We start from the raw sequence: 23,109 nt of genomic DNA, 5'->3' as shown, positions 1-23,109 counted from the left end.
CTAATAGCTCAATAGTGGTTAAGTCGTAGGCAAGCCCCGTAGGACTCTACTATTAAGACCATAGCTCTCGACAATGATGCCCCGTTAACTGCACGAAGGCAGGCGCACTGCAAGGCTGAAAAATCCCTATTCTACTTACTCACAGGCAATTAATAATACCAACCATTTATAGCTAGCTTGAGGACCTCCCTTCTTGAGCAAGAAAATAGAAACCTTGTGCTCTAATACCAATGTAACATTTAGTGGCCTAAAAACTTGTGTGTAGCGGAAATTAGCATGAACATATTGGGCATTTCATTAGAATAGATTCCTAATGAGAATTACAAGAGTGCTTGGGTGGAGAGAGCAACAAAAAGCATAACACCTAGTTAGATAGCATCAACAATACTTTCAAAAGAGAGAGAAATTAAACTATTGACAACAGTTGAGGACCGGATTTGCATGGAGCCGGTCCCCCCTCCAAAAGGCTTTGTATTATGTTTTCTCCCATCAAGAGAGACATTGTACAATACAATTCTTTGTGTTCCTTCAAGACTAGCTAGTGCAATGAAGATGAAAGCTTCATGCACTAAGCAAAACACTTAGCAAACACGACATCAATTATCCCCGTTCTCAGACTCAAGACCTCACACACCTTCGAAGATGGTGAGAGCTAGCAGGGTATGAGAGTAGATTGAGAGGAAGAAGGAGTATCTTACGAGAAAGATGTACATCTCCTCACATAATCACTCATATTAGCATAGCTTGGCTTAGTAATTAGCTTGGTAGAGGAGATGAGCATGCATTGAAGCTTGGCTCTTGGTTGGATTTGCATCCACATGCCAAGAGTATGTCGATGTAGGCTTCTATCTCACAAGCTTGGAGTAGGTGATGAGCTCTCCATTAAAGCTTGGGAAGAGATAGTCTTCTTTACTTCTCACATAGACTGTGTGAGAGTGTGTTTGTGATAATGCCTTGCAAAAATCAGTCCCCCTCTCTCTCTCTTGGGCGAGCCCTCTTGCTATTTGCTCTTCCTCAACCCTCATTGGCCCTGCCCAAGTCAAGCCAATGACTATTAAGCAACATAAGTGATAGCCTTCTGACATGTGTCCCCCTTTCCCCTTTTGTGAGAGCTTTAGGTAAATTAATAATTCAATTAAACTCTCATTGGACCCCTTTGCCTCCTGGCCAATAAGAATCAGGCAAGCCATTGGGCTGTTGAATGCTCATTGGACCCCTTGGGAGACTGTCCAATAGTCTTCTAGAGGACTTAATTCTCATTGGTTCTTTTATTAAGTGTTTTTAAATTAATTAAACTATATTTACTCTAGCCTAATTCTCATTGGTCCACCTCCAAGGCCATCCAATAGGAATTGGGTACACCTTGTGGGCATCTGGCCTAGGGAGCTGACATGTGTCCCTCATTCCCTTTGTGTAAAGGGAGCTTGTGTGTGTGTGTGTGTGGCTTTCTCTCCATCCCCTACATGCTAGGCTCACCCCCTCCTATGTAGGGATATGCAAAGACTTTTTTGGTCACACACAAAGCATCCAATTCCCTTAAGGTTGACCTTTGGACACAACCTTTGAATTTTGGAACCTTAGCATTTTGGAAGTCTTAATAGGCTGAACCTTAGGGTCTTTTTAGCCCATTCTTGCACATGGCTCTTTTGCAGATGGCCCCCCCCCCCTTTGGATCCCTACTGTGGCCGGTCTGCTAGCTTAACCAGTATTCTAGCTTTTTCTCCCCTGGCACTTCCCCACATTAAATGATAAGTTTAATATCAGAAAATCATTTAGGAGAATTAGATATTGATTATTATGACAGAGACAGCAACGGAGATCTATGTGTGGTTCATATGAGATTTTGATACATGCTAGAGTGGTGGCTTCACATGCCAGTGACAATGATGTCACATTTTTCTCTAGTTTCCTCCTAATTACATGTATTTGAGTGGTGACACTTCTCCACGTTGGTTGCTAGATGAGGATGCAATTTTCCATGTCACACCTCATCGTGACTGGTTTAGCACCTTCTCTAGTGGGAGTTTTTGTTGTGTGCACTTGGCCGATGGTTTGGCGTTTTGACATAGAGGGTGCAGGAGACGTTTGTTTGTCATTGCCTAGTGGTGCATCATACACGCTACGACATGTGCGCTACGTTCCTCAGCTGAGATAGAGCCTAATCTTAGTGAGACAATTAGCAGACTTTGGTAGTCAGATACTTCTTAGAGAGCATTCTTTCTAGATGCATTGCAATTCGTTAGTGATTGCCAAAGGAGCCGGCAACGGCATATCCTATGCATGTGTCTGAGGTCCGAGACGGCATAGTTTCAGTTTTGTTACTGGCATGCTTTGAGCAAGAGACGAGACGTGTCTCATTCGCCAATGAGCTCCACCATGCTCACGGGACAAATCATTTAGCTGTGCAGGATGTGCTAGTAGACTTTGTAGAGACAGAGGTAGAGCAACAGTGCTCTAGTGAGACACAACAAGTGTTGTCAGAGTTTGTGCAGACAGAGGTAGAGCAGGTCTGCTCCCTACAGACACAGATAGAGATGACAGACATGGAGCTCTTTGATATGCTCATGTTAGAGACTGATGAGTTGGTGCCATGACGCACAGTTTTGCGTATGGGTGAGAGGGACATTGCTATCCTAGTGTCGGCATTGACACATCCATATGTGATGGGTAGTCTTGATGATGCAGTGATTACAAATAGCACAAGAAGGTGATACAGCCAGGTTTGCGTAGATTTTGTCAGTGTTCATGTATCTCATGTTTGACTTACTAGTGTCGAGGCCCGACCTAGCAGTTGTAGTGGGAACATTTTCAATAGGGATTGTCAGTCGTACGATGACTGGCACTAGCACGACGCTTCATGGAGTTTTGCAGACCATACATAGTAGTTTGTGGGATTTACATACTGACTCTAGAGTGGGTATGCATGCTTGCCTACCACCAGAGTCGATACGACTCCATGTAGATCGACAGAGTGAGCCAGTAGGCATAGGTTGAGAGAGTCTCTCACCTAGTTTCTTGTAGTTTAGCTAGTATCACTTATCGACGCATCACCTTTAAGTGGGAGTTTGTTGGGGTAAAGGCGTTGTGCCTTTGCCCAAGGCTGGGGACGTTTGGTGTTCAATCACCCGCCCACCGTGTATACACTTCCTTATTCTTTGTATACATGAGGATAAGGAACTCCTCATTCATGAGTTCTTGAGGTTGCTCGACCCACACCGGTCTCGTGCTTCTCCCCTTCCCCGCACGCACGCATCGTGCGCACGTGCACTCACACCCACACACTGTCTACCCTCTCCTTCTCCTCTTCTCGCATGCACGCACTGCACCGTGCATGCACGCATCCGTGCATGCGTGCACATGCACTCTTCAGTGGGCTTCAATGTGGTATACTCATGAGGAGTGTGTGTGTGGTGGTGGTGGGGGGGCAGGGTAATGCAACACATAGGATAGTGGCTCAAGGCAGCGTACAAGCAATGGCAGCAAGCAGGGGTGCAGGTGCTAGCACAGAGAGAGAGAGAGAGAGAGAGAGAGAGAGAGAGAGAGAGAGAGAGAGAGAGAGAGAGAGAGAGAGAGAGAGAGAGAGAGAGAGAGAGAGAGAGAGAGAGAGAGAGAGGGAGGGTGGGCTTTTAGGATGTAGCAGGAGACCTCACCTCTAGCAATCCCCCCCCCTTTCCCCCTTTCCCCTTGTTCTTCACTTCGAGGGTCATTTTAAAGCAAATTTGATCCCAAAAATCATGTGAAGTTCCTAGAAATGATTCACCACCTTAAAATGAAAGATCTTAATGCTTCTGCACATTCTCCACCATAGCCCCTTGCTACAAGGCTTCTTAAGCAAAAGAAATATTGTATCGAACGGCATTTGTTCCTATAAAAAAAATAGGCTCAAAATTGATATCATGGAAACATGCATAGGTGATCAAAATGACACTTGGTTTATAATCAGAGCATCTGGAGCTAACCAAATTTAATTTGGTGACAAATATACAATCATGCATATATATATATATATATATATATATATATCACTAGATGACATAATCGCTTACTTAGCGAGAAAAATCTTACCGATGGCATAAATCACTTATGTCATAATCCACACGGCTGTGCTAGCACTCAATGTCTCCAAAAAAGCGTGTGCGATAAGATTCTCCACGTACCACTTTATCCTCCTTTGGACTTGTCCACTTTGTAAAGCAATAAATCACCCTGGACAATGACACCCACTAATGTAAAGTGACATCAACTACCTTACCCACCAAGGTGTTACCTTGAGCCTCAAGTCAAGCCCTTCTTATATAAAGGAGGCCACGCCTCATTATAAATCCATCTCCTTGAGTCCTAGTGAATGCAATTCTTTAACTTGTAATACCTCTCAAGTCGAGTCTTTCCATATCCCATAGTAAGATTAGCCTTAACCATTGTACAAAGCTTCATTAATATAAGCTTTCCCTTTGTATTTTGATCCACTGCACACTCTGTGTATTTACCTTCCGCCTACGTTAATAGAAATACACTACTTCCGTCTGCAAATTCTTTGTGTGCGTTTCTTGGTATCAGAGTCTGTGAATTTATTTAGCCTACAACTTACGTTCTCTTTGTTTATGATTCTTGTTCTATGTGGTGTCATACTTCAATTGTGTAAGAGCTAAAGTTCAACAAGCTTTGGATCGAAGCCTACTTGCTCTGAGTGACCAGTGAGGAATTATCTCTTTATCCATTATTTATCTAGCATTGTTATTGCTGTTGACTTAAATCTACAACGCAAGGCAAGGTTGCAATAACGTGGTAGCGAGGTAGCAAGGTATGAATTGGTAGCCGTTGGTGTTAAGGCGAGAAGAAAATCCACTGAGCCACATGCGTAAAGTCCTCAGCAAAATTTCCGTGTAAAGTCCCGTGTAATGCGCCCGCTATAATTTCCCATCTTTCGATGTTTATTTATGTAAGCTTCAATGGCATTTTTGAATAGATCTTTGTCTAAAGTGACCAAGTCTCTTGCAAATCTCTCATTAGTAGTAGAAGAAGTCGAACCATCAGCTCAATGGAAAATACCACAATTAAAACTCGAATAAGTCCATCCGCATAAACATTTGTTTAAACCTCATAAAATAGATCTTTTACATCTACCTATCTTTCCTTGCATACAAATCTAATTGTTCCTTCCTCGTCTCCCATTGTACCAAGCTTTTCATTCACCAAACCATACATGCATAAAACTCCGGGTCACTCTGACAAATGTCTGTTCTTCAATGTTATGGAGTTTACTAATGAACAGGAGAATTCTTGAGACAAAGAACTAGGGTGGGAAGATTGGGAAGCCACGGAGCAGCTTGTTAACAAGCTGCAAAGCAGCTTGCCTAATTCTGAGTTCAAGGCGGGGAGAGATTTATATACCATTGCTCGTTGTCACAAAAACTGCAATAATCTTATTCACAACACAGGCAAAACCCCCTCTAAAGTCCCAACATGTCCATCATTTGCAACAATTGACTATGCTTGGGAAGAAGACTCATATGAGCCAAGATGGGATATAACCAATGCAGAGTGCGGATCAGGTATTAAAGACTCTGAAGTGGTATTTCATGGAGACCTGAATCAATTTGATTATTTCTATGAAGAAACACTTTACAATGGCCTCCAAGAAGAATATATCCCAATTCAACTTCCATCTCCTCCTTATGACTATAATTTTGGCATGGAAGATGACACCAGTGAAAGTGAAATCGATGATTCACAGGTATTAACTTCTTTAGTACCAGATAGCTCAAAGGTGCTTATCTCTGAAGTGCCTCTACATATGGAAAAGGATGAGCCAATGTGAGATGCCTCCACTAGTGCTCCACCTATTCCACCAACTCTCCAATTTGTGCAAGGCATTGGAAAAGTAGGTGATATCACATTCTACAACATTGATAATTTGGAACAGGTTGATATCATCCTTGTTTTAGAATATATGCACAATTGGATCTATCAACAAATGTTGTTTGAAAGAATGAGGCAACAAACTGTTGTGGAAGTGAAAATTAACGTATTCACTAGCATTCTAAAATCACAGTGGGAAATGCTTCCTCAAGAAATTAAAAATGCCATCTTACGACCTCCTGACAACAGGTCTCCAATGCTTGGATTAATTGAAGAATCTACAAGGAGTTCATGGAACATCAGGAAGATCAATCAAATCTAGCCCTGCAAGCTTTTCATGAAGCACAAATATGTAATTTCTCTTCAATCTGGGATTTCTTGCAGAGATTTAATTTATAAATCAAGTAAATATCATTATGAAGAAATTAAATCATAATTCGTCCATAAATTGCCAAAAGCAATAACGAAATTAATTTTGGAGAAATTAGAAAATCAAAATCTTGATCTTCAGTTAGCAACACTAGGTGACACCAGTCAAGCTCTCCAAATAGTAATACAGGAACTTTGCATCCAAAAGCAAGCACGGAAAGAGTTGAAAAACTCTAAACTTTCAAAGAAGTTTTGTAAGTTGAACTATTATAGCAAACACTTTGGCTGTGCTGATTCAAAGAAGAAATGTGCCTAGAAGGATAGAAAGAAAGAACCCAAGGCTTTTTTAGAAGAAAACGTATGTAACATTTAATGGCCTAGTAACTTGTGTGTAGCGGAAAATAACATGAACATAGTGAGTATTTCATTTAGAATAGGTTCCTAATGAGCATGGCAAGAGTGCTTGGATGGAAAGAGCAACAAAAAGCGTAACACCTAGTTAGATAGGCATGAACAATACTTCAAAAGAGAGAGAAATTAAGCCATTGACAACAGTTGAGAACCGCATTTACATGGAGCCGGTCCCCCCTCCAAAAGGCTTTGTAATATAGGTTTCCCCCATCAAGGGAGACATTTTACTATACAATTCTTTGTGTTCCTTCAATAACTAGCTAGTGCAATGAAGATGGAAACTTCAAGGACTAAGCAAACACTTATAAAACACTACATCAATTCCCTCACGGTCTCAGACCCAAGACCTCACACACCTTCGAAGATGGTGAGAGCTAGCGAGGTATGAGAGTAGATTGAGAGGAAGGAGTAGTCTTACGAGAAAGAAGTATATCTCCTCACATAATCACTCATAAAAGCTTAGCATAGCTTAGTAATTAGCATGGTAAAGGAGATGAGCATGCATTGAAGCTTGGCTCTTGGTTGGATTTGCATCACAAAGCCAAGAGTTGTTGGTGTAGGCCTCCCTTCTCACAAGCTTGGAGTAGATGATGAGCTTTCCATTAAATCTTGAGAGAGAGAGAGAGAGAGAGAGAGAGAGTCTTCTTGATTCACACATGAGATTGTGTGAGTGTGTGTGTGATAATGCCTTGCCAAAATCAGCCCCCTCTCTCTCTTGGTCGACCCCTCTTGCAAAATACTCTTGCTGGCACCCTATTGGACCCTACAAAGCTAAGCCAATCATAATTGAGAAGCATAAGTGATAGCCTTGTGACATGTGTCCCCCTTTCCCCTTTTGTGAGAGCTTTAGGTAATTAAATAATGCAACTAAACTCTCATTGGACCTCTTTGTCTTCTGGCCAACGGGAATCAGGCAATCCATTGGGCTGCTGAATGCTCATTGGACCCCTTGGGAGACTGTCCAATAGTCTTCTAGAAAACTTAATTCTTATTGGTTATTTTATCAAGTGTTTTTAAATGAATTAAACTAGATTTACTCTAGCCTAATTCTCATTGGTCCACCTCTATGGCCATCCAATAGGATTTGAGTGCACCTTGTGGGCAACTGGGCTAGGGACCTGACATGTGTCCCCTATTCCCTTTGTACAAAGGGAACCTGTGAGTGTGTGTGTGTGTGTGTGTGTGTGTGTGTTTCTCTCTCATCCCCTACTTATAGGCTCGCCCCCTCCTATGTAGGAGTTTTGAAGACTTTTGTGTACACTCACAAAGCATCCAATTCCACTAAGCTTGACCATTTGGACTTACCTTTGAATTTTGGAACCTTAGCATTTTAGAAGTCTTATGGCTGAACCCTAAGGTCTTTGGAGCCCATTGTTGCACATTGCTCTTTTACAGATGGCCCCCCCTTTGGATCCCTATTTTCCCTCCTTTGGATTCCTACTGTGGCCGGTGTGCCAGCTTAACCAATATTCTAGCTTTTTCTTCCCTGGTACTTCCCCATATTAAATGATCAGTTTAACATGAGAAAATCATTCAGGAGAATTAGATATTAGTTATTATGACATTACCTCTCTCTTGAAATCATAGTCGTCCTTGACTATGGGGTAAAGAAGATAAATCCTATTCATTAGTCCTTTTTCTAGCGAGTAGAGGATCCCTATCTTGCCCTACGACATCGTTCAAGAATGGATGACTAATCCATTTGGCGCTTGAGAGCCTAATGCTGCCGCAAGAATGTCTGCACATTAGTCCTATCAATCTTCCATAGTAGAGTGACAAGCATGTTTGGAAGACGTCATCTCCACAAACTTGATTCTAAGCATGCATACTACTTAACATTTGTGCACAATAAAGAAAAAGAGAGTCTTATAAGACAAAAACTTTGTTCATTTTAAACATTTGTACATTCGCTTACTCTAGGGAAGCATTGTAAGCATTGACAAGGTTTAGGTTATTCTTTAATTGTATGCCTTGCATCCATCTAGCATCTTCAAAAGGATATTTCTTGAACTTAATAAGATAACGTCCAATAGTCTTACCGCCTCTTAATACCTTGTCTTCATGTCGGAGAATGGACTCAGGCTGCAACACCTCTTCTTACTCCTCGATCTTCGGTGGGTCTTCAATAGTTGGTTCTTGAGGTGGCTCTCCTTTATAAGGCTTTAGTAGGCTCACATGAAAAGCATTGTGTATGAGTCAATGACTGGGTAACTTGAGTTGATAGGCCATCTCATTGATTGGTCTAAGAATCTGGAAGGGACCATAGTACCTTTTTGCTAACTTAGCATAGTACTTTTGGTGTCCCGTAGGATTCTTGCCCGTCGTGTGCCTTAATCAAGCCTTGGGAAATTTAAGTAAGACCCAATCATTTTCTTTAAAGGCTTGGGCTCTTATGTGCTTATCAGTAGCAGCCTTTTGCCTTTGCTGCAAGATAGAGATAGCATCCTTAATCTTTTAGAAAGATTCTTGTAGGTCTCGGCTATACTCATCTGAAACAACGAAGATCTTCCCGTGTACCTTAAGTAGTAGGGGACTTTTTGATCTTCCCTCAATTACCTCGAAGGGTGCTTTTCCCGTGGAAGTATGTAGAGTGTTATTGTAGGCATACTCCACTAAGGATAAGTACTTCTCCCATTGGGACCTTTGATCTACTTCCGTTACATAGGCTTTTAATAGATCAAGAATTGTTAGGTTAGCTATTTCACTTTGTCCATCCATTTGGGGGTGATAGGCCGAAGAGAAGTTTAGTCTTGTCCCTAAATTATCAAAGAGACCCTTCCAAAAATTACTGGTCATTCTAGGATCTCTATCCGACATGCAAATTCAACAATGGATTGATGATCCTACAGAGCTTCAAGTCTTTGCTCAAATAATAGATGATAAGCAATCCTATGATCAAATCCCAAAAGGATCATCTACACAAAGCAATAGAAAAGGTAAGCAACCACAAAAAGAAAGGTTCTACCCAAAGACCACCCAATCAAGAACCTTTATCAACATAAGTCTGGTCCTCACTAAAATTGACAGGTTTTAGAAGATGTTGATGACATTCGATCCAGAGTATATCATAACACAAAGCTAACTAAAGAAAATCACCAAAGCCTTGCAAGGATTGCAAAACTAGTAAAGGAATTCATCCGCTTACAACAAGAAGAAATCCAGGAACCAATTAATGGAGACAATCATCTTTCAACATTAAAAGGAGTTTCCATTTATATTATCCTGAATACAATTTTTTTTGGAATTCCCTTAATGCTATTATGAATACAGGGGCAAGCCTAACACTCCTTCATGAAAGGTTTGTTCCTGAAAATTATTGGGAAAAGCTCAAAGAACCCTTTCTTGTGAAATGTGCTAACAAATCAGAAGAGCCAATAAAATATCGGGCTAAACTATGGCTAATGCTTGGAAAAGCCATAATTCCTATCTTTGCCTATCTCTGTTTACAACTAAACTATGATATGATCATCAGCCATGATATTATGGATAAATTGCAGCCGTCACCTTCGATAATGGACATTTTAAATTCATAAAAACAAACAGATTGCTTTGCTACAATCTTACATCAAATCCAATATCCCATTCCATCATATGAATGACCAAAGGTATATGTAGAAGAATTCAACCTAACCAATGCGGCCATTCAGTAGGAAGCTACAAACTTAATCCATGGAAATCCCTATCAGGCTAACAGGAGCATATTTTTCAAATTTTAAAAAAATAAAAATCCAAAGGAGAAATCATCGGACTGAAGCCAACGAAGCCTTCAACTTCCGATGTCACAACGGATCGAGCCATCTCATTCTAGAGGCGTGGTGGGGTGACATAATCACTTACTTAAGCAAGAAGAATCTTATCGATGACATAATCGATTATGTCGTAATCCACACGACTGTGCTAGCACTCAATGTTTAGAAAAAAACGTGTGCAATAAGATTCTCCACCTACCACTATATCCTCCTTTTGACCTGTTCACTTTGTAAAGCAATAAATTACCCTGGACAGTGACACCCACTAATGTAAAGTGATGACCACTCATGTAAAGTGACATCCACTACCTTACCCACCAAGGCGTTACCTTGAGCCTCAAGCCAAGCCTTTCCTATATAAAAGAGACCACACCTCATTATAAATCCATCTCCTTGAGTCCTAGTGAATGCACCTCTTTAATTTGTAATACCTCTCAAGTCGAGTCCTTCCATATCCCATAATAAGCTTAGCCTCCTTAATCATCGTACAAAGCTTCACTAATATAAGCTTTCCCTTTTGTATTTTGATTCGTTGCACACGTTGTGTATTTAACTTCCGCTTATGTTAATAGAAATACACTTCTTCCGCCTGTAAATTCTTTGTGTGCGTTTCTTGGTGTGTGTGTATAATATATATATGTATATGTATATATATATATATAGAGAGAGAGGGTGGGCATTCAGGATGTAGGAGGAGATCTCACCTCTAGCGACTGCACCCTCCCGCCCCCCTCGTTCTTCACATTGAGCGATGGAAAAAAGCAGGTGGCAAAGCTCCATTACCAAGGGGTGTATCACCAATTCTAGTAGTGCACAAGCTTTCCTTCACTCTTGTCATTGCAACGTGTATGCCATGCAAGAGGCGACACCCCTTCTATTTCAATGCCCCTTGTAATTTCTATGTTGCCGACCTATCTCAACCCAGCCTAAAGCCTACACAAGCTGCCACTTTGGCCCCGACACGTGGCGCCTTGTCATTGGCTTTTTTTTATTTTTCTTATACTAACCCTTGCTCCTCTATTCGAGCCAAAAGAGAGAGAGAGAGAGAGGGAGAGAGGCGGTAACAAAAAATTGAAGGCATAACCTAGGTTCTTTGAAAGCCATCTGCAGAGGAAAACAGGGTTTCTGCGTTTCGTGCGCGCGCGTGTATAGAGCAGAGTGTTAATGGGGACGGAGAGGAAGAGGAAGCTGAGTTTGTTTGATGTGGTGGACGAGTCCGCCATCCCCGGCAAGGTAAAGATCAACGGCACTGCAGGAGCAGCAGCAGGCAATAGTCTCGTGAATCCCTACAGCGGGCGGCCTTACTCGCAGCGCTACCATGACATCTTGCAGAAGCGCAAGACCCTCCCCGTCTGGCAGCAGCGCCAAGAATTTCTGGACATCCTGGCCAAAAATCAGACCATGATCCTTGTTGGTGAGACGGGCAGTGGTAAAACGACCCAGGTTGGTTTGCGTTTTGTAGCTTCGTGTCTGCGCGTGCGTGCGTGTGTGTGTGTATGTAAGGGAGAGATGGTAACAGACAAGGTGCTGTGAAATACTATCAGCTTCTCCAATTCAACCAACTAACACTAGGAACTTTAATGTTTTTAGTGCTGAAAGTGATTGTTTGTAGCTCATAGGCGTAATGGCTATAGTCAGTGTTTCTGGTTAACGCATTCTCTTTTGAAGTTCTTTGTTTTAGTTGAACTTAGTGGTGAATCCTGCACGGTCAAACTTCAGATTTGCACATGCGCATGTATCTAACATAGGACTCAACTCCTTTTGTATGTTTGTTGTGCATTGATGCTCGTATTTAAGTCAAGGTCATGACCCTTGGCTTAATCTTTATTGAGAACTATAGGCACTGGATGGAAACCGTCATGACGTCTTGTACACCGAAGCTTGCTGTTTAGTTATCACTTGTGCTACTTGCATCATTTTGACCTTCAGTTGCGCTTTCAATTGCTTAGTAATTTTTACTCGAGTAAAATTTTTGTCCCCGGAACTCTTTTATTTTATGATGTTGATCATGTCGATGGTCCATTGATTTGAGGGTACTATCTAATTTTTGGGTGATGTGCAGATTCCACAATTTGTCGTTGAGGCTGGCTATACAACCAACAGGAAGCAGATAGCATGCACCCAGCCCAGAAGAGTTGCAGCAATGTCTGTTTCTAGACGTGTAGCAGATGAGATGGATGTGACGATTGGAGAAGAAGTTGGGTACAGCATTCGATTTGAAGACTGCAGTAGTTCCAAAACAGTGCTCAAGTTAGTATTTGCAAAGCTTTGGTACTCACCCATTTTTCTCTAATATCAACAGTAATACTGATTTTGTCGTTTCTCCAGGTATCTTACAGATGGTATGCTCTTAAGGGAAGCTATGACAGACCCTCTATTGGAGCGCTATCGTGTAATTATACTTGATGAAGCCCATGAGAGAACACTGGCTACAGATGTGCTTTTTGGCCTTCTCAAAGAAGTGCTAAGGAATAGGTCAGATCTGAAGCTTGTGGTCATGAGTGCAACTCTTGAGGCAGAGAAGTTTCAGTCGTACTTTAGTGGCGCGCCTCTCATGAAAGTACCTGGAAGGTTACATCCTGTTGAAATCTTCTACACTCAGGAACCCGAGAAAGATTATCTGGAGGCTGCTATTAGAACGGTGGTCCAGATTCATATCTGTGAGCCACCTGGAGACATCCTTCTGTTTCTGACTGGTGAGGAGGAGATAGAGGATGCATGCCGGAAGATAACAAGGGAGATTCAGAATTTGGGAGATCAGCTTGGTCCTGTGAAAGTTGTTCCCTTGTACTCTACTCTACCGCCGGCGATGCAACAGAAAATTTTTGAGGCTGCACCTTCCCCCATCAAAGAGGGGGGACCTCCAGGGCGGAAGATTGTTGTGTCAACCAACATTGCAGAGACTTCCCTTACAATTGATGGAATTGTATTTGTTATTGACCCTGGGTTTGCGAAGCAGAAGGTTTACAATCCGAGAATCCGCGTGGAGTCTCTTCTGGTTTCTCCAATTTCCAAAGCCAGTGCACATCAAAGGGCTGGTAGAGCGGGTCGTACACAGGCTGGGAAGTGTTTTAGACTTTACACTGAGAGGAGTTTTAATAATGATCTGCAACCCCAGACATATCCAGAGATCTTAAGATCCAACCTTTCGAACGTTGTGCTCACTTTAAAAAAACTAGGGATAGATGACCTAGTACATTTTGATTTTATGGATCCTCCAGCTCCAGAAACGCTTATGCGTGCTCTCGAGCTATTGAACTATCTGGGTGCTTTGGATGATGATGGGAACCTGACAAAACTGGGAGAGCTTATGAGTGAGTTTCCTCTAGATCCTCAGATGTCAAAGATGCTGGTGGTGAGCCCAGAGTTTAATTGTTCCAATGAAATTCTTTCAGTCACAGCAATGCTGTCAGGTAAGTCTTGTATTCCCCACCTTATACATTCATGTCCACTCACAATGACTTCTTTCTCACCAGATCGTGTCTATGCTTGAGATAGGTGTGTGTGTGATGAGTGCATGATTAGTGTTGCATCTATGTTGGGAGGCATTGTGTTGTAGGTTGTTATACAGCATTGGGACAGCACGTACGCATGGTAGAATGGCTGATTGGTGCTAGCTAGTTTCTTAAGAGTAGCTGTGATGCAGAGAGTTTGAATACTTCAGTATATCAATGCACCGATTTGATATCGCCTATCTGCGTCTGCTGACCTGGTTGGGCGTAATCTGTGGTAACAATGCTTTATTTCACTAGTCCCCAACTGCTTCCTTCGCCCGAAAGAAGCACAGAAAGCTGCTGATGAAGCAAAAGCTCGGTTTGCGCACATTGATGGAGACCACTTGACACTTCTGAATGTGTACCATGCTTTTAAGCAGAACAGTAAGTTATGATGATGGTCAATTTTAATTTTAATACCACATTTTTATGCGATGCAGAGTCTTATCTGTGGCTTGCATTTGCAGATGAGGATTCTCAGTGGTGCTATGACAACTTCATCAATGTGAGGGCTTTGAAATCAGCAGACAATGTAAGGTCCCAGCTGGTGCGCATTATGAACAGATATGGTTTGAAGATGTGCAGCACGGATTTCAATAGTCGGGACTATTACCTGAACATACGGAAGGCAATGCTAGCAGGTTATTTCATGCAGGTGGCTCATCTTGAGAGGACCGGGCATTATTTGACAGTGAAAGACAACCAGGTATCAACTCATCCTCTGTTTTTTCATATGGTAGTCATTGGTTCACAGGTTTTTGGCTGTCTAAAACAAGCCTTAATGAAGAAGGGAGTTAGGCATACATTTGATGTGAAATATTGGCTGACTGAATTTTTCTTCGATATTTTCAAGTCCTTTCATTTAAGAGCCTCATGTGGGTCCGTTTCATTAAGTTGTTTTTAGAATGCCAATATGACCCTTCACCTTGTTTCTACTATGGTTGCTTGATGTGCTCAAATTTGGGTATTTTGCAGATGGTTCATTTACATCCCTCTGTCTGCCTAGATCACAAACCAGAGTGGGTGATATACAATGAGTTTGTCTTGACCACAAGAAATTTTATTCGGATTGTGACAGATGTTCGAGGAGAGTGGTATGTAGACTACTTCAGGATCGCACGTAGATTACTTCAGGATTGACTTTTCTGTGAGAGGGTTGGTGCGTTATGATCGCTGCTAATAAGATGTCTTTGGAACAGGCTTATTGACATTGCACCCCATTATTATGACCTTATCAACTTCCCTCAATGTGAAGCACGAAGGCAGTTGGAAAGGCTGTATATGAAGCGCGAAAGAGAAAAGGGTGAATCCAAGAACAAGAAAAACACCTGACGCACCTCAAAGCTGCCAAAGACATTGTAATCTTCTATTTTTTACAGGTGAAGCTCAATCGTTTCAGGCGAAGAAATTCACATTGAAATCTACTTATCAGTTAGGTCAGAGAGGGCAATATAAAGTGCTTCTCATATTGTAATTGTGCCTCCCGTGGTCAAATTCAAGTCATTGCAGTTCAATACACTGTTGCCAATCCATAGTGTTTAGTTGCGTATGTTGTGGATTTGGTGAATTACTGTGTACATTGGTTCATACCTTTAACACGGCCAACGGCCAATGGTGCTTACCTTACTCTCAATTCTTGTTGGGCGCTCCTGTGTTTACTACTGCTGCGGTTTTTCAAGTATGGTTGCTAGGCGATCAGATTCAGATTTCAGAAGTGATGTGATATCTTCTAGTCAGCTCAGTCGGTACGAATGGTAAGTATGATAAAAGATTGTTGCCGGTGGTTTAATTCTGTGTCTATTTGAGGAGAAGGTAGATAAGAGCAGGCAGCCTGTAGCATGTCCAGTTCCATGTCTTTGAATATACCAGCTTGAAACCTAGGATGTGCAAGCTACGGTTTCCCTTGTGAGTTGAAGGAGCGTGTTTGCCCATTCCATGTGCTTCTGTTAAAATCCAAAATCTTTCGATCAGAAGTATATGGAAAGAGGTTAGTTTTTTGGTAAACATGTGAAGTAGATTTAGATGGCGGAAAACAAAATAAGAAGCGAGTAGGATATTCTTCATTATGAAGGAAGAGATACCGTCTTTCCTATTCCAAGGCAAAAATTAAAGTGCACTGTATTGGGTTTGCCTTTTTCATTAGCGCGTCTTGTTTTCGTACCGTTAAACCTTCATTGGGTAAGCCATCCATCTTGGTTTGTTGTTGCCTTGGGTGACTTGAGTGTCGCTCTCGAGAAATTAGAGCCGTTTATAAAATTTGGTTGGGTGGGGAATGCTACTGTTGGGAATGGGCTTCAACCTATGGTCTTGGCCTTCCTTGTGAATCTCTATCTTTAGTAAATGAGTCGTGAGTCTTATGAGTATATGGTGAATGTTCATGGGTAGCTTGAGTCCATAATCTGTTACATGAGGTGCCCTGTGAGCCATTTAGGTGTCCAAACGAGCTGTCAGGGCGAAATCCTTGAAGTTAGGGGCTGATTTGGAGGTCCTTAGATCAACCCTGACCTCATCCCTCAGCCCTTTAGCTAGCTTACATAAAGCTTTTGTAATTACCTTTCATTAAGCAAATGAACTCAAGTACATGTAAGCCACTCTCTCTCTCTCTCTCTCTCTCTCTCTCTCTCTCAAGTAGTGTTGTGATTAATCTAACCATCATGCATGGGAGTTTATCTTTTCTCTGTAGCCAAACCTCCAAACAAGTGGTATCAAAATTTGTACATAGATTAGTATTTACTTGGTAAGCCTAAGGTGCCGGTCAAGGGGCTCAATCCCAACCATTGAATAGCAATGAACTTTTCTCATCCTTTGTGTTTGATTGTCGTGCATACCTTGAGGCCTCTCCTTGTGTATGTCTACATGGGCATGCGTGCACACACACTGCTTGAGATAATTTGGGGTGCAAATAGGTGACAATGGGTCGAAAGCTTTTGAGTACTTGTTCCTCATTTCAAACGTCTACACAAAGCATTGGTTGTTCTGCACTTTGTTTGTACCTTTGATCGAGGCAACTGCGGAACTTTCTCTTATCTGCCACAAGAAGGGTGCTTGATCATTGATCCTCTGCTTTGAATATTGTAATGAAGCGTTTGCTACATCTAGTTGCACTTGGATCTTTTGATCTGACAGAGTTGTAGTTAAGAGTTCGTTGGTAACCTTTGTCAGTTGTTCGTCTTTGGTTTTATGTTGACAGACTTCATCATCGACCTCTCCAAGAAGAGAGAAGCACCAAAAGCCTCAAAATGAATTATATGTTGAGCTTCTTGAGTACCTACTCAAAAGTTTGTTCACCCGCATTCATGCTTTCTTTTCCCTAAAATTGCGACTTCAAACGAAGAGAAACATGGGCTTTCTATCCTTGATGATAGAGGGAGAATGAAAGATTTGCAGAAGGACCTTGAGCATGAGGCAAGGAACAACAAAGAAGTGGTGGTGCTGGTGGACATGATAGCAGTAGTGAACGCTAGGTCGGCATGAGAGTAGAAGTTGAAGTAGAGATGATGATGGAGATTCCAATCGATAAGATCAACATGATGCTTGAGATTGCAGTAGACATGATCAACATGAGAGAAGTATGAAAGACCAAGAGACCATGACAGAGATGAGATTTGAAATAGAAAAAAACGTAGCCACATGAATTCACTGATCAAAGGACTCACGAAGAGCATGATAATCGCACGGACAAATAGAATGGATATGTTGGTAGTGAGGACAAGGATGAACGCACATACCAAGGATCGAGATGATAAAAACCCTAGCTCTTCAAAAGGGCATAACCACAAGAACTTGAGTTGTTTAATGTTTACTAAGGTACACTTTTATGTGTCATGGATTCATAGTTGCTTTGAGCAGCTATGTGTCATGGATCATAGTTGCTTTGAGCAGCTTGCAAGCTTTGGTGATCAAAACGAAGGGATTCTGCATGTGTCACAAATAGCCATTGCTGACACAAAAAATGTTGTGCAGAGAGATCAACAGGTATGGCTTTTGGGCCAAAAGACAAGGCAAGATCTTCTATCGATGAAAAGCAGAAGATCTTTAGATGAGGAATCTAATTTTTCTAGTATGAATCAGACTTCAATAGGTTGCAAAGAGCTTCTTGAGGTTATCAACATAGAGAGAGATAAAAATGGCTCTTGTAGGTGATCCAAAGGGAATGTGTTCACCTAAGCAACTAAGTGTCAGGGGTCTTGGATGTGAGAGATTAGCCTAATTATGATGCTGATAGATTTCGACTCTTATATCAAGACAAAGGTGCTAAGAGGAGCTTGAAATTGAGAACGAACCAGCTTTCTTAATACTTACGTGTTAAGAAAGCTTGAAGAAACCAACTTGAATTAGTTCTATAATCTAATAGTAAGTGTCTTGTTTTCCTTCCATCTTTGTGGATTTAATTTGTGAAGCTAGAAACTAATTCTTGAAGTGCTACTCATCAAGGATTTATCTATACGTTAATACTGAGGATGTCAGTATTTTTTAGGCATCCAATTTTACATAAATCTCATAAATCCAGTTGTTTTTTAAAATTGTCATGCATAATATATCGAAAATATAGATTATTGAAAATTTTTCATGCATAATCTATTAAAAATACAACCTTGCCACCAGAAAACCATGTAAATAAGATTATATATGCTCTTTTTATGTTCTAGTTGAGAAATTCGCTATGCTTTATTGAAATTGACAAGAAGTTTCAAAGTTATATTATTTTTGTATTTTATATTTCTCACGTGAAAAATGAAAATTGTTAGCGAGTTCAGTATCGAGATACAAGAATTGTTCCTACTTATTGCTTATATAACCAACTATAATTTTTGGCTAATGAATTACTTGGATAGTGTACATGTCTATATAACATGTAGACTCTTCAAATTTTACAAATAAAGTGTTTCACTTTGTATATAATCCCATCCATGAGACTTGTGTATTGGACTCACATAACTTGATATAATTTAATACAATATTTAAATACCTTTTATTGAGTAAAATATAGACAAACATGTGGATCTAGTATAGATAAACTGCCTACAATTCTTTCCCGCGTTTTGATATTTTCTTTAAAATTTATTGTACCTATCCTTTATATTCATTACATAGAGTTTTGTGCAAACACTCTTTATGGGCCCCATTAATCATGATAAGCTAAAAAAAGCATAAGGATAAAACTTTTAAAATTCCTATGATTATTGTATAAAAGGCTCTTTTTTTTGGATATTCTTTTCTAGATTGACATGTCATATTGTTAAAAACCTTGAAAAAGGACACCATGGTTTGGTATTAAACTAGTATTAGGAGGGAAAACAAGGTATCCCAGTGATGTGTTGCTTATAGAAACCTAGATGGTTCATTTCAGTGAGCTTTGTTGACACAATTTACTTTGGCCAAAGTGAGGAGAAAGTTATGAGAGTAGCAATAAAGGACCATGTTTGATTCCACCTTGCTTGAACTTGTGTGCTTGTGGGAAGAGTCCCCCAAATCAAAGTTTTTATTATGTTTGTAACTTGTGCTTGCCATATCGAGATGAGATGCCTCTTCCACTTTGCCTGGGACCAGTTTGTACCCCAAATTCTATTTAAAGGAGTATACCATTTTGATCAATACACTAACCCCACATATACCTCCTTTGTCAAAGGTTGATCAAAGAGCCTTGGCCAAGCCTTCCAATCTAGTTCTCAGATATAGTATGCTGGGAGACCACAAGTTTAAGACCTCCAGTACCCTATTGACCAATATCCTTTCATTTAAAGAAAGACTGGGCCACATTGTGCAGCTTCGTCAGCTTTTAACCACCCTCCAACTTCCTCATCCTTGAAATTGGACATATGTGGGAGATCTTTGTTGTTTACATTCTTGGCAACCTCTCTCCAAACAAAGCTAAGTGACTGATCTCTAAATTTTGGTAGCCACAAAGACCAATTGGGTGAGGAATTCTTGAAGTACCTCACTTTCTCTCCCTAGTCAAGAGTAAAAGCTGCCTTGTCACATTTCCTTACCAATTTCCCAGTGCATTTTTCAAGTTTTAGGGTAGCTCAAGTAGGGCCTAATTATTTGTCTTGTAACTTGAGGCCCTTCCATGGCCCCTATTTGGAGATGCAACTAGCCTTAGGGATCATTTCGTAGGCCATGATTGCCCAACCTTGATCCTGCTCTACCAAGGAGACCAAAAGTGTCGCACACTGGGTGTCGGCATGCATTTCTCGGTTAAGGATTCCAATGCCTCCTTGATCTTTGGGCCTGGAAATCCAATCCCATTTCCCCATATTGCTAGGGATTTTAACTCTTTATATTGTTTTTCAACCTTTTTATTGCAAAACAAACTTTTTTTTGGAGAATTTTTCATATTCAATTCCAACCATTGCAGCCAAAATATTGTCATATATTGATCTCCCCTTGATGAAGCCATGTTGATGTGGGTCCCATTCCTATTTAGAATTGGAGATGCCTATGTGCAATTTTTTTCACAATAATCACTGCCATCATCGAGATTGGATGCAAATGTTTGAGAAGGGAACGTTATCTTACCTTGGGGATGGGCTTGATCATCCCCTTTTTGCCACTATCAACAAGTGCTCCTTCAAGAAAGGTGTTGCTGGTTATAAGTACCATAGATAATTCCAAATTATTTAAAGAATTTTGTTGTAAGTCCGTCCCACCCTTGAGAATTTTCTTGGACCAACGAATCTATGGTAGCTTTGCGGATCTTCCATCAATCCTATAATTTGGTTGAGATGGTCCAACATCATTTTGCCCAACACATCACGGTCTGAAAATGTGATGCCATTGTCTGTTATTACTATTGAAGTGATTATGCTTTGCCTCCTTTTCACCTTGAGAGCTCTAAAGAAATGGGATTGATTTGATAGATTTGGCAATCTTGATTTTTTAGCATCTTCAAGATGAAGGCTCAATAGTTGTGCTTTTGCTTCGAGCCACTTCTAATGTTCCAAACGAGTTGCTTTGCCTTCCTTTTTTTTCCGGTTAGTAGTTTGACTTCTTTTGGGTACACCAAACATGTAGTTTTTTAAGTTTTGGCCCCACCCTTTTTGATGGCCGTCTAAATTCTTTGGACAAACCAATGCCAAGATCTTTGGTTGGATAGTCCAAATCTTTCTATAGATGAGCCAAGGCCTCTTTGGTTAGCTTTCTAATAAGAGGCTCCTTAAAGAGGTGCTCTCCTGTAATCAAATTCTTACTCTTGCCTTTTGGAACATAGTCGTGTCTAGCCTTCTATATCTTAATTATCAGTGGCAAATGTTTGGACAGAGCACTCATAATATCAACCCACATCTCCACTGAGTGTGGTAGCCACTATGCTTGATGTGAGCAACAACATCTATAGAGACTTGATGCAGTATTGGCATAATGTAGGCTAGTGTAAGTAAACCTTGTCAAGCTACTCCAGGGTCCAACAATCGATAAGTTGACCAAGGTCCATTTTTCCATAAGTGTTTCCCATTTTTCTTTTTCTGAGCCTCTCAAAATACTGGCTGGATCAATTTTATAGTTTTGAGTCTCTACAATGTTAAAATCCCCAAGGAGGCACAAATCCCCCAAAATTGGAAAGTCCCTAAGATCAGTCCAGATCCTAGCTCTTCCTTTGGCATCACAAGGACCATATACATATGCAATAGGCAACACTCAATCTCCCCACTTCTCTTCAAGACCAAAATGTCTGTAGGCTAGGATGCAGAGATGTTTTCAAAATGAAATTATAACCCAAAATGTAGTGCTAAAGATATGCTTGTCTTTACAGCTTGTCAACCGGAGTTTGAATGAGGAAGATATGGGATTTTTTTTTTTTTTTGGGGCCGGTTCTACTACTTTTGGACCCGACTCAAGTTGTGTGTTGAGAAATTGAATCAAGTATAACAAGGGTTTGGTTGCTAGTGGCTAGAAAGGGGTACATCATGTGCTTTATAGAGCTCAAATCAGGCATTCACTGCTCAACTTATGGATTCTCTCTGTAGTTTTGGACATCCATGACTAGGAAAAATTAATGTGCGAAAGGGGAAATTCAAGGTCTTTCACTGCCTGGAGGAAAGAAACTCCTTGCTTGGCTCTTTGCAGATAACTCTTTGCTCTTTCTCAAAGCTAAGTGAGAAACGCTAAGAAGAGCCCTTGAGATTGTTCAACTTTTTGCCTCTACCTCAAGCTCAATGTGCAATATTGAGAAATCAAGACTAATATCTCTCTTGGAAAGCAACACCTTCGACCCCGCATAATGGTCAAGAGAAGTTAAACATAAGGGAATTGTGTTCAGGCACCTAGGTGCTCCACTTGGGGTGGGCATTACAGATAAACAAAAATTTGACTGGATTTTGACCAAAATAAACAACAAAATGAGAAGATGGAAGTTTGTGCTCCTCCCCTTCCATAGTAGGGTCACGGTGATTAATGCTTTCATGATACCGTACATCTCATTTGTATCACCGTTGCTAAAATTGAGAAAATCCAATGGGAAAGAATTCTTGAAGCCTGTCAAATTATTTTTATGGAAAAGCAGCATGAAAGCCAAACCCCCTGCCAATGGGGGGGATGGGAATGGGTAGCAAGACCTAAGAATCAAGGCGGAATTGAGATTATTGACCCCATGGTACATGCAAAAGCTTCATGTGCCAAACTTGTTGTCTCTTTGACGAACCAAAAACAGGAGTGGGCTAATCATGGCCTGGGATATGATAAACGGCGCAAAGCTTGCCACAAAAGGGGGCTTATGGAAGAAGGCCACTGTGGCAAACAAGATTTTTGCACCTTGTTGAACATCCCTCAAGCTTGGTGGGTGCAACAAAGCAGCTTCAAATCTGTTCGAGACCCCCTTCATCTGTTCGACAATTGCTCGACTTCGTGGGGGATTAGCCGATAGGGTTTGCAAGTAGGTACGAAGGACTTGGAAGATCTTCTTCTTGAAGGATGACCTGATCTTGAAAGGGAGTGGTATCCAAAGCCAGGTCGTTTTGGTGTGCACACAAATTACCAGATTCTGCTACCTGAACCAGGTCTGGAAGTCCAAGAACCTACGAGTTTTTGAGAGCAAATTGGATGTAGCTCTTTTTGATGATATTGTGAGTCTGAGCATTGATCTCATACATGCGTAGGAGAAAGAAGAGGGGCAATTGATAAAGTTTAAGGATGGGTGCATGCATTGAGCTGTGTAGAACACTAAAGAGGGTAGGAGTAACATCTCTCGTTGGTATCCTCTTTCTCTGTGTACAAGTCTCCGGTGGAACCCT

General features: G+C 41.1%; 1 protein-coding gene across 2 annotated transcripts; it reads left to right on the top strand.

Annotated features, from left to right (window-relative positions):
- Window positions 1-10,818: 10,818 nt before the first annotated feature.
- On the top strand, window positions 10,819-15,508 carry LOC147456083 (putative pre-mRNA-splicing factor ATP-dependent RNA helicase DEAH2). Of its 2 annotated transcripts, XM_086514646.1 has the most exons (7): window positions 10,824-11,831; window positions 12,451-12,638; window positions 12,717-13,801; window positions 14,141-14,266; window positions 14,350-14,588; window positions 14,858-14,976; window positions 15,082-15,508. In XM_086514646.1, the coding sequence occupies exons 1-7, from the start codon at window positions 11,553-11,555 to the stop codon at window positions 15,212-15,214; spliced, it is 2,169 nt and encodes a 722-aa protein (XP_086370772.1). In that variant the 5' UTR covers window positions 10,824-11,552; the 3' UTR covers window positions 15,215-15,508. The 2 variants fall into 2 exon arrangements, with proteins under 2 accessions (XP_086370773.1, XP_086370772.1); XM_086514647.1 differs by lacking the exons at window positions 14,350-14,588; window positions 14,858-14,976; window positions 15,082-15,508 and having other exon boundaries at window positions 10,819-11,831; window positions 14,035-14,260.
- Window positions 15,509-23,109: the final 7,601 nt, after the last annotated feature.

This window comes from Adiantum capillus-veneris, chromosome 6, assembly GCF_014529385.1.
Source record: "Adiantum capillus-veneris isolate H3 chromosome 6, ASM1452938v2, whole genome shotgun sequence".
NCBI lineage: Eukaryota > Viridiplantae > Streptophyta > Polypodiopsida > Polypodiales > Pteridaceae > Adiantum > Adiantum capillus-veneris.
The sequence above is the reverse complement of the archived record's forward strand: the minus strand, read 5'-3'. Positions and strand labels throughout refer to the sequence as shown.

Coding starts and splice junctions, on each gene's coding strand:
- LOC147456083 (XM_086514646.1), top strand. CDS start 11,553: ATGGGGACGGAGAGGAAGAGGAAGCTGAGTTTGTTTGATGTGGTGGAC. Junction 12,639..12,716: donor AGTTCCAAAACAGTGCTCAA/GTTAGTATTTGC, acceptor TCGTTTCTCCAG/GTATCTTACAGATGGTATGC. Junction 14,589..14,857: donor TGACAGTGAAAGACAACCAG/GTATCAACTCAT, acceptor GGTATTTTGCAG/ATGGTTCATTTACATCCCTC.